Genomic DNA, 12719 nt, shown 5'->3' with positions numbered 1-12719 from the left:
CTTGCCTATCGGGTCGTGCTATATGTGGAGCATTGTGGATTGTACCAAATCTCGTGTATACCCTCGTGCGGCGGGGTTATTGCTGTGTAAACTATATCATACCAGTAAATTGATGGCACAAATACAACGATCTGATTGGTCGAGACGAAGAGAACCATGACATATTGGCAATAAGCTTATATTATTTTTGACATTCCGTGCAATAATTTCAATATACTGTTATGATATAAAGTAATAGCAATAAATCACACCCAGTGACGGTATACCATTCAATTTGACCATTTCACTTCATATGTGCACTTGCTATCGCTCGTGCATATGTCATGAACTGGTCAAAATCTTGTGGTATACCTTCGCTGGGTGTGTTTTATTGCTTAAATGAAACATAAGATATCTCCAGAATTTTACCTCAGTTGTATGTGAGGCTTGAGATGCATTCAAGTGTCTGACACAGTGCATTTGACCCAATGAATTTTACTGCTATGCAGTACCAATACATCAATTCTGTGTGGCATAATATGTAAGTGACATTTTTCTGTATTTTCTCAGAATGTTCAGCAATTTGTAAAGCTGCTAGACAGTTTGACCAACTACGTGATTTAGGAAAATCGTTTGAGAGTCTTTCAAGCACCTTATGTCAGAAAAATCAGGACAACACATCATCCATGTCAGGTAAAGTTCTATGTGAGGGTTTCATGTGTGTTGATACAGCAGTGGTGAGTGTACATCTTTCTTTGAGCCGGCATTTCAGGCTTGCTCACTTCTGCCATACTGGCATATGTGTTTGATAGTGCTGCTATGGGATACTTGTTGCATTACATACAAGTACCGTATGTGTATAGGTGTTTGGTATCTGAGACAATTGCAATATCTCCTGTGATCAATCCAACTCATATATTTACTGTACTGGATCTGTCCTCACCAAAATCTCAAGAATCACAACATGTACATTTACACACTCAATATTTTGAGTGAAGATGTATCACACTGATTGGATTGTAATCAAATAAATTTGCTTGACCAAAAACATGCAATTTGGTCCAAACATGTGAAAGCTGTCAAAATCAACACTCTGGAAGTGATCTAGCCTAGTGGAGTTAGCCAGATTTCTTCTCTGGGTGAAAAGGTACAATTAGTTTGGTAAGTTTTGAATCATATTGAGACACTGCTACATTTTCTGCACTCGGTAAATGGTAGCTCTGCCGGTGGACAGAAATGTACTGTAGACTGTCTGAAGCTTAGATAGCAGCATATTCATTGCTTTGATTTAGTTTTTGTGTGATTTATGCTATCATGAATAAATGTGATTGTGCTGAACTCTATAACTGTGTGGAGGGGTAACATACAACATTGCACCAGCTTGGCTCGGTTATTGAAATCCTTTTTAGCTCATATTTGGTTTTATATATAAATACCAAAAAGAGCTTATATGATGAGTCTGAGTGGCGGTTGTGTCTGTATATTTGTGGGTATGTGCGGATGTATGTCCATCACACGCAAAGGCTCCCATAGCAACAAAGCTACCGTCTCAGTATTTGGTGTACAGGTAGATGTAGGGGTTGAGATGTGAATTTGTTCAAATGAACACGTCAGTGTCAAAAATGTGCAAATGAGGTAAGAAAAAGCGAAATTCTGAAACAGGCTTGAAACAGGCCAACTCCACTGACTTGAGTCATTTCCTGTCATTGTTTATGAACTGTTACATATTAACAGACCTGCTCAAACCATAGACAGTAGAGGGGAGGAAGACCGTCAGTAGAGGGGAGGAAGACCGTCTATGGTCAGACTAAGGGGGGCTAGCTGCCTTTCTGCTATGCATATCATGTTGCTAAAGTTGACCTCCAGTACCTAAAGTTTCAGACCTTAATTACTTTTGTCATTCTTGTTTTTCTGGTTTAAATATTTCTTGTTGTTTTTCTGGTTGTACTGTGCAGAAATCATTGTCATAACATCAACGTAGAATTTTCCTGCACTGAACAGATAGAAACAACATTTATTGTTGATCTTTGGTACCCATACTGGTATATACCAATTCTGATCAAATTTGAGCGACACCGTATAATTGCGGTATTTTTTATAGAGTTACTGATTTCGCTGGATAGGTATTGGATGATGTGGACTGTAGGCCAAAAGTGTATCCAGTGTCACTAAAATATCTGTCTGTCTGGTGTGTGGCCAAAACTGGATTTACATAATTGTAAATTGCATAATTTATCATTTGCCCAACCCCCACCAGATTTTCAATAGGGAGGACAATCTCCTATTGTGATGTGAGAGAAACCTTGAGAAAATGTTGTCTCTTATTTATTTAAAATTGGCCATAAGAATTTATAAGAGCTAACTGAAAACTTTTTGATTGCATCCCTTGGATTCCTGTAATGCAAGATGTATGCCTTTACGCAACAGTTACAACTCACTCTGTTTATATGACCAAGATGTACGCTCTCTCTCTCTCTCTCTCTCTCTCTCTCTCTCATACTGCAACCTGCGTTTAGTCATAGACAGTAGAGGCCCCCCTCTACTGTCGTTAGTTCGATCGTTAGTGTAATAGAGGTGTTAATGTTTCACCTCCAGTCCACGGTAATGAGTTTTCATGAATATTCACGGTCTCTGAGCGGCGGTAATCCTGCCGGTAAGCGAAGTAGAGGTATACCGCGGGAGGTATCCGGCGGTACCGCCTGTTTGAAAATGACCTCTTCCCTTAGTGTAAGGAGCAACATGTATGGTACATTTTAAAATCATGGTAATTAAGGTTTTGTCATTTCAAATATTAATTGCCACATGTACACATTTAAAATGCTGAAATTACATGAAGTTAGCGTTACTCTCCGAAGGATTACAATTGCGTCATTGTCATTTATTTTTAGCTCACATTGATACCAAGGAGACCATACATGATAAGTTGGCGGCATCTATATGTACACATGTATGTTTGTACATTAGTATGTACCGGTATGTATGTGCAGATGTATGTCCGTCCACCTCACAAATTCCAAAACAGCAGCACCTACCATCTTAGTATTTAATGCACAGCTGCACCCAGCGGTGGAGATGTTAATTTGCTAAAATGAACATATGAGTGTCACAAATATGCAAATTAGGTAAAAAAAGGAAAATCCTGGGAACTGCTAAAATTCTGTAACCACAGGCCAGCTTTGGTTGAAACTTAGTATGCAGGCTCTTAAAGGTAATTTAGGTTAGATTTAATCAAATTATTGAGAAATTTTCAAAGTGGTATTTTTAGGGCAACTTTTCCCATTTTGGTCAAAAAATCATTTTTCTCAGAGTTTTTGTTGCACTGCTTTGCACTGCTTATTCTTTATTGTAGGGTTCACTTCTGTTGGATGTGTAAAAATTGTGGTGAAATTTCGTATTTGTGTATTTGGGACAAATTTTTGCGTTTTCGTCAAAAACAAATTGGGTAAATTAGTCATTGTTACTCACTTTGTGGCCTGCCATATCAGACCAAATGTGAGCAAAGTGGCATTGGTGATATTTTTTCTTATTTACATGAGTCCAATAAAAAGTCCTTTCCTAGGCTTTAACATTATATTAAATTCAGTAAATGATCAATCAGATTGGAACTTACAACCTCAGATATTTATCCTACTCGTGATTGCAACAAATGCATCCCTTTGACTTAATCAATGTGACAAAGCTATAATTCTGTTAAAATTTTATAGTTTTGTCAACTGCTCATAGAATAATCAGTAAAATCCTGTGGCTCTTGTATCAAATATTACTTTCATGCACTTTTCTATTCCCTTCTCTCTACAAACAGGAGCATCAATGATTGTAGAGAGTCTTGTCCAAAATGGTCATGTCACTTTGGAATATGGCAGCCTTTACACAGAAAACGATAGAGAAGACTTAATTGAACAGCATGATCTCTTTGACAACCAGTCTACAGTGGACAAAGATTCCTTCAGTTTGTCTGAGAGTCATTTGAATAATGATGAAAATAACTCACAGAATGCACTGGTACAGGTATGCAGTAATAAGAGCCAGGAGTGTGAAAGAGGTGATTGGAAAACAAGGCTTGTAAAGGATTGCCCATTGCAAATAAAAGAGTCTTATTTCTGTTCAGAAAGTGGGACGACATCAGTCTGGAAATGTAAAGTAAATGGCAATATTGAAAGAAATAACAGACCACATGAATGCATGGATTGTGGTGAAACATTCACTCAAGAGGACAGCCTTAGGAAGCACAGACTGATACATTCAGGCCTCAGACGGTATGAATGCATAGAGTGTGGACAAGCATTTACATGTAAGGCCGATCTCAGGCAGCACAGACTGATCCATTCGGGTGTCAAGCCATTTAAATGTAAAGAGTGTGGTAAGGCATTCACACAAAAAAGCAATCTTACGAGACACAGTTTTGTCCACACAAACCTCAGACCATATAAATGTGAAGTTTGCAGTAAAGCATTCAAAAACAGAAGCGATCTCAGGCAGCACAGTTTGATCCATTTAGGCCTCAGACCGTATGAATGCAAAGAGTGTGATAAAGCATTCACACGTAAGGGCAATCTCAGGCAGCACAGACTTATCCATTCAGGTGTCAAACCATTTAAATGTAAAGAGTGTGGTAAGACATTCACACAAAAACATGATCTTAGGAGACACAGTTTGGTCCACACAAACCTCAGACCACATGAATGTGAAGTATGTGGTAAAACATTCAAAGATAGACGCACTCTCAGGCAGCACAGTGTGATCCATTCAGGTCTAAGACGATTAAAATGCAAAGAGTGCGGAAAATCATTTACACGTAAGGGCAATCTAAGGAGGCACAGACTGATCCATTCAGGAGTCAAAAGATTTAAATGTAAAGAGTGTTGTAAAACATTCACAGAAAAGGGCAATCTTAACAAACACAGTGTGGTCCATTCAAAACTCAGACCATATAAATGTGAAGTATGTGGTAACACATTCAAAGATAGAAGCACTCTCAGGGGGCATATGCACAGTTTGATCCATTCTGGCCTCAGACGGTATGAATGCATAGAGTGTGGACAAGCATTTACATGTAAGGCCGATCTCAGGCAGCACAGACTGATCCATTCGGGTGTCAAGCCATTTGAATGTACCAATACAGACTGTGGTAAGACATTCACACTAAAAAGCAATCTTACAACACACAGTTTGGTCCACTCAAACCTCAGACCATATGAATTTGAAGTGTGTGGTAAAACATTCAAAGATACAAGCACTCTCAGGGTGCATAGTTTGATCCATTCAGGCTTCAGACCATATGAATGCAAAGAGTGTGGACAAGCATTTACACGTATGGGCAATCTTAGGCAGCACAGACTGATCCATTCGGGTGTCAAGCCATTTAAATGTAAAGAGTGTGGTAAAACATTCACACGAAAAAGCAATCTTACGACACACAGTTTGGTCCATACAAACCTCAGACCACATGAATGTGAGATATGTGGTAAAACATTCAAAGATAGAAGCAATCTCAGGCAGCACAGAGTGACCCATTCAGGCCTCAGACTATATAAATGCAAAGAGTGTGATAAAAAATTCAAACAAAAGAGAAGTCTTGACAGGCACAGTGTTGTCCATTCAAACCTCAGACCATATGAATGTGAAGTATGTTGTAAAACGTTCAAAGATAGAAGCACTCTCAGGCGGCACAGTTTGATCCATTCAGGCCTCAGACCATATGAATGCAAAGAGTGTGGACAAGCGTTTACACGCAATGGAAATCTCAGGCAGCACAAACTGATCCCTTTCTGTTGTCAAGCCATAAGAATGCAAAGTGTGCTGTAAGGCATTCACACAAAAGAGCAATCTTACGACGACACATGAATTCAGCCACTGTCTTCCATGTGTCAGCAAGTATCGGTATGAATATAAGGAGCGTGGTAAAGAATTCACAGTAAAGAGCAATCTTAGGGACCGTTCAGTTTTTACGGCCTGGGTGGGCCGGCAAAATCTTGTCGCCGGTGTTTAAAAAAATATAGACCCCCCTCCTGCATTTTTCGTGAAAAAAAAGATGACCCTCCCCCCTTTGTAACACGAAAAAAATTGGTGACCCCCCACAGCTGAAACCAAAACCCATATGTCTAATTTACCCGCACGGTTAGGTTTTGAACTCCGGTACACGGCGCACTTTATTCGTGTAGCAGAGATGCCAGTGCACAAACTTCCCAACCACATCCATGCAAACGTCTGTTAATAAGGACAACTGTAAGGCAATTTTTAACTTCACTCATTCACTTTATACAATGTCCATGGACATTGTATAAAGTGAACCTTATTGGAGTTGTTCACCGAAGGCAGCCCTCCGGTTAAGAATGTCATGGGCCATTACGTAAAGGCAACTTTATTCTAGCTTGTAAAGAGTGTCATGGGCCATTACATAAAGTAAACTTTATTGAAGTGGGCCGCCAAAGGGGGCGCCTGTTAAGAGGGTCATGGGCCATTATATAAAGTCAATTTATTATAGTGGACCACCGGTAAAGAGAGTCGATCATTGCCATGGCATAAATTGAACTTTATTGTAGGTATTATGTTTTTGAAAATGTGGTGACTCCCCCTTTCCTACCAGTGAAAAAGCGATGACACCCCCCCCCCCGGATTTTGCACCCCCCCCCCCCCCGTAAAAACTGAACAGTCCCTTAGGAGGCACAGACAGGTCCATTTGAGTGTCAAATAATTTCAGGGCAAAGAGTGTAGGCGGACATTCACCCAAAAGAGCAGTCTTACGAAGCACAGTGTGGTCCATTCAAACCTCAGACTGTATCTATGTGAAGTATGTTGTAAAGCATTCAAAGACATAAGCTCTTTTTGGAAGAAGACATTTACTCATTTAGGCCTCAGACTGTTGAATGCAAAGATTGTGATAAAAAATTTGCACTTAAATGCGATCTTATGCGGCCACAGAATTATCCATTCAGGCCATACACCGCATTATATGCAAAGAGTGTGGTAAGACATTCACACATAAGAGCAGTCTTAACACACAGTGTGGTCCATTCAAACCTAAGACCATATGAATGTGAAGTATGTAGTAAAACATTCCAAGACAGTAGCTCTTTTTGGAGGCACAGATTTATCCATTTAGGTCTCAGACCATATGAATGCAAAGATTGTGATAAAACCTTTGCACTTAACACAATCTTACGTGGCACAGACTGATTCACTCAGGCCACAGACTGCATATATGCAAAGAGTATGGTAAAACATTCACACAAAAGAGCAGTCTTACGATGCAAGCGTAGTCCATTCAAACCTCAGATCGTATCTATTTGAAGTATGTGGTAGAACATTCAAAGACTGGAGCTCCTTTTGGAGGCACAGATTTACCCATTTAGGCCTCAGACCGTATGAATGCAATGATTATTAACAGATACATGTAGGTTGTGTGACCTATGCACCTTGAAGGATGTTGAAGATGAATTCCATTTTTGCTAGTAAGTCCGAAGTACTCCGATTTGAGAGCTCGATATATTCCTTACTACTACTACAACCCCCCTGTCTTGTTCAAGTTTAAGGCACTTCTTTTATCAGAGAAAGTAAACACTCTCCGAAAATTTAGTAGATACATATTTTATGCGACAAATCATAGACACAAATTTTTGGATAATTCTGTAAATAGTTCTGTATGATGTATGTAGTTCTGTATCATGCATTTTCTTCGTTTCCTTTTGCGACAGACTTGCATGTTTGCTCATTCTATTACGTACTAGCGACTGACACATGTAATATCTATACCTTTGTACTTTTTGGCTAGGGGCCAATATTACTGAATAAACGGACTACTACTGCTTATGCTGACCACTGCCCTCCATTAGCTACGCTTTACCCACTCTACAGTCCCCACAATATTTCAAGCTTCCCTTTGCCTTAACCCTGCCATCACGTTCAAATTTTATGGAAAATACAATCGCAGTGCTTTTGAGTTAAAATAAAGTTTCCTCATGTGACAAAAGTGTGTTCTCCATAATTTAGTCTTAGACCCACGTGTTCAATTGACAATTGAATTGCTGACTTCGCTTGCTAAAATCCAATCGCCCATTTTATAATAAACCACCAATGACGTCTTGTTTGCAATCTCAATATTTCACGTTTTAGAGACTCAAACTGCCAAAACATTGAATTAGAGAGCATGAGAAACAAAATCGCAGCTTAAAAAAGACAACAATACTTCTTTTATTTATATTGCTTATTATCTCCTCCATCGGCATCGATAGCCCGGTGGCACATTGAGTACGCAGAGCAGTCTCAATGAACGAGGAAAGCCTCCCTCAAGAACAATTACGTTGGAATCCGCTGCCTGGTGATTTTTTCCCCATTTAATTTCTGTCAGTTACTTTGTAATTTTTCCCTTCTCTCTTTTTTACCCTCCTTTCCCATTTTTTCCTCTTTTCTCGCTGAATTCATTGTATTTGACAATCTCCGCCGATCTACTGCTAGTAATTTGAGTCAAACTAACACCCCTGCAAGCAAGGCGCCATACTACACACAGCCGATGTATGGAACTCACCAACACTCGTTTGATCATGATAACTTGCGATCACATGCAAATTGTACACTTATGTCACCATTTTGCTTTATCAAGTGGTCTCAAATGTTCGGCTTTTGAGTTGAAATAAAGTTTCCTCGTGTGACAAAAAAGTGTGTTCTCCATAATTTAGCGTTAGGCCCACGTGGTCAATTGACAATTGAATTGCTGACATCGCTTGCTAAAATCCAATCGCCCATTTTATAATAAACCACCAAAGACATCTTGTTCGTGATCTCAATATTTCACGTTTTCAAGGCTCAAACTGCCAAAAAATTGAATTAGAGAGCATAACAAACAAAATCGCAGCTTAAAAGAGACAACAATACTTCTTTATTTATATTGCTTATTATCTCCTCCAACAGTATCATAGCCTGATGGCATATTGAGTTCGCAGAGCAGTCTCAATGAACGAGGGACGCCTCCCTCCAGAACGTTGACTTCCGATTCCCGCTCGCGACCTGTTTCCCCGATTTTTTTCAGTCAGTTACTTTGTAATTTTTCCCTCCTCTCTCTTTTACTCTCCTTTCCCCATTTTTTGCTCACGTGTTTACACACGTGGGCATATGTTGCAGCGATGTCTGTCTGTCTGTCTGTCTGTCCGTCTGTGTGTCTGTCTGTCTGTCTGTTGGTCCATTATCTCAAAAACGGCTTATCAGATCAGAATCAAATCTGGTACATATATTCAGTTAGCAAATGGCAAGAACTGATTAGTTTTTGGTGGGTCTGGCTTGCATACTTTTTGCTCATTTGCATAATTAATGATTTTAGAAAAAATGGATATATATTAACCAGATATGAACTGTAAATGCTCACGTGTTTCATCATATATTGAAGTTGAGTGTAAATTTAAACCGTTTCCACATGTTTGCCACTTCATTGAAATTATTATGATCAACATAATAAGCAATAATCACCGCCGATTCATTCTAAGATGTCATGAAGTATACAAATATGTAATTAGCTGAAATAAAAATATTAAAAGTTATTTGACTGCTCTTATTGTATCACCACTTTATATAGCAAGTTTAATTGTCGTTGGCCAAGTCCTTCAAGCCATATATGCCGAGCTGTGAAAGCTCATTAGATATGCAAATTATAAATTAGCTGACATGAAAATGTGAAATGACTTTCGATATTGTTTTAACCTAGTACCTGGTATAATCATCAATGGACATAGCATGTTTTGCCAACTTTGATCAAGTAAATCCCGGTATATATCCCTAATAAGCAAAGTTCATTAAATATGTAAATAAGAAATTGGCTTAAGTAAAAATGCTTAATGATTGTCAATAATGTTGTATCATGGTATCTGTAATATGTGTAGCAAATTTTGTCAACTTTGGTCAAGTCAATTCAGATATATATCTCTAATTAGGAAAGATCATTAAATATGCAAATTAGGAATTGGCTGAAGAGAAAATGCTTGATGACTTTCAATAATGTTGTATTATAATGTCATAGTGTCTTCAATACATGTAGCAAGTTTCATCAATTTTGATCAAGTCAATTCAGATAAATATCCCTAATTATGAAAATTCATTTAATATTCAAATTAGGTTTTGGCTGAAGTAAAAATGTCTTTTGACTTTCAATAATGTTATATCACAGTATCTTGGATGTATATAGCAAGTTTCAACAACTACAATCAAGTTAATTCAGATATATCCCTAATTGGGAAAGTTCATTAAATATACAAATTGAGAATTGGCTGAAGTAAAAATGCTTAATGACCTTCAAAAATGTTGTATCATAGTGGCTTCAATACATGTAGCAAGTTTCATCAACTTTGGTCCAGTCATTTCAAATATATATCCCTAATTAACAAAGTTCATGAAATATGCAAATTTGGAATTGGCTGAAGTTAAAACGCTTAACGACTTTCAATAATGTTAAATCATAGTATCTTTAATATACATACCAAGTTTGGTTAATTTTGATCAAGTCAAATAAGACATATATCCCTAGTTAGGAAAGTTCATTAAATATGCAAATTAGCATTTATCTTTCATGTCACCCCTTAATGATTCCCACTGCTGATATATCTTGGTGTGATGAACATTTGTAGCAAATCTCATCAAATTGTGTGTTGTCATTTTTAATGTATATCCATTTTTTCTAAAATCATTAATTATGCAAATGAGCAAAAAGTATGCAAGCCACATCCACCAAAAACTAATCAGTTCTTGCCATTTACTAACTGAATATATGTACCAAATTTGATTCTGATCTGATCAGCCGTTTTTGAGATATCAGACCAACAGACAGACACACAGACAGACAGACTGACAGACAGACAGACATCGCTGCGACATATGCTCACGTGTGTAAACACGTGAGCAAAAAACAACTACACAAAATTTGATGAGATTTGGTACAAATGTTGATCACACCAAGATATATCAGCAGTGGGAACCATTAAGGGTGACATGAAAGATAAATGCTAATTTGTATATTTAATGAACTTTCCTAACTAGGGATATAGGTCTGATTTGACTTGATCAAAATTAACCAAACTTGGTATGTATATTAAAGATACTATGATTTAACATTATTGAAAGTCATTAAGCGTTTTAATTTCAGCCAATTCCTAATTTGCATATTTCATGAACTTTGTTAATTAGGAATATATATTTGAAATGACTGGACCAAAGTTGATGAAACTTGCTACATGTATTGAAGCCACTATGATACAACATTTTTGAAAGTCATTAAACATTTTTACTTCAGCCAATTCCGAATTTGCATATTTAATGAACTTTCCCAATTAGGGATATATATCTGAATTAACTTGATTGTAGTTGTTGAAACTTACTATATACATCAAAGATACTGTGATATAACATTATTGAAAGTCAAAAGACATTTTTACTTCAGCCAAAACCTAATTTTAATATTAAACGAATTTTCATAATTAGGTATATTTATCTTAATGGACTTGATCAAAATTGATGAAACTTACTATGTATATTAAAGACTCTATAATTCAATATTATTGAAAGTCATCAAGCATTTTCTCTTCAGCCAATTCCTAATTTGCATATGTAATGAACTTTCCTAATTAGAGATATATGTCTGAATTGACTTGACCAAAGTTGACAAAATTTGCTACACATATTGCAGATACCATGATACAACATTACTGACAATCACTAAGCATTTTTACTAAAGCCACTTCCTAATTTACATATTTAATTAACTTTGCTTATTAGGGATATATACCGGGATTTACTTGATTAAAGTTGGCAAAACATGCTATGTACATTGATGATTATACCAGGTACTAGATCAAAACAATATCGAAAGTCATTTCACATTTTCATGTCAGCTTATTTATAATTTGCATATCTAATGAGCTTTCACAGCTCGGCATATATGGCTTGAAGGACTTGGCCAACGGTAATTACACTTGCTACATGTAGATAAAGTGGTGATACAATAAGAGCAGTAAAATTACTTTAATATTTTTATTTCAGCTAATTACATATTTGTATACTTCATGACCTTTTAGAATTAATCGGAGGTGATTATTGTTCATTATGTTGATCATAATAATTTCAATGAAGTTGCAAACATGTGGCAAAGGTTCAAATTTACACATAACTTCAATATATAATGAAACACGTGAGCATTTACAGTTCATATCTGGTTCTCTTTTCTCGCTAAATTCATTGCATTTGACAATCTTCACCGATCCACTGCCGGTAATTTGAGTCAAACTAACACCCCCCTCCCCCGCAAGCAAAGCGCCATACCATGCACAGCCGATGTATCGAACTCACCATCACTCGTTTGCGACATTTCCAAGACAAAAGATGGCCGTCAAGTTTGAAACATCCTGCGTATTTTTTTTAAATTTTTTTGCATTTTAGACAAGATGCTTCGCTGAACCCTGCTGAATGAAATAGTCCCTGATTATGGTTTGTTTCAGCTTTGTGTGCTACCAAAATTATTGAGAAGTGGATATGCCAGACCGCACCCTCACCCCCAAGGCATAATTTTGAAATCATGACTTAAAGGGGAAGTTCACCAAGGATGATTTTTACATATGTGCTAGCTTTGTGGTCACTTACCCCGGAAAAGCTATTTTCGCCATTTATAACTCGCAAGATTTTTTACAAAAACCGATAGAAATAATACAGGAAGTTGCCCATGTAATTTGAATCATGGGAAAAAGCGCCAAGCTTGGAGCTTGCAT

At 37.4% G+C, this 12719-nt stretch overlaps 1 protein-coding gene across 7 annotated transcripts in view; it reads left to right on the top strand.

The window, feature by feature from the left end:
• LOC139122881 (zinc finger protein 493-like) overlaps window positions 1–12719 on the top strand; it is a 127813-nt gene that overhangs the window by 47455 nt on the left and 67639 nt on the right. For 2 of the 7 annotated variants that reach the window (XM_070688758.1, XM_070688777.1), the window contains 2 exons: window positions 550–672; window positions 3782–3987. The exons of 2 other annotated variants lie outside the window; for them this stretch is intronic. In XM_070688758.1, coding sequence (XP_070544859.1) covers window positions 550–672; window positions 3782–3987 — 329 coding nt within the window. The remainder of the gene's footprint in view (window positions 1–549; window positions 673–3781; window positions 3988–12719) is intronic. 3 more of the 7 variants (XM_070688712.1, XM_070688722.1, XM_070688801.1) reach the window with 2 other exon arrangements.

Source organism: Ptychodera flava, chromosome 2, assembly GCF_041260155.1.
Source record: "Ptychodera flava strain L36383 chromosome 2, AS_Pfla_20210202, whole genome shotgun sequence".
Classification (NCBI taxonomy): Eukaryota; Metazoa; Hemichordata; class Enteropneusta; family Ptychoderidae; genus Ptychodera; species Ptychodera flava.
This window is presented reverse-complemented; position numbering and strand designations above follow the sequence as displayed.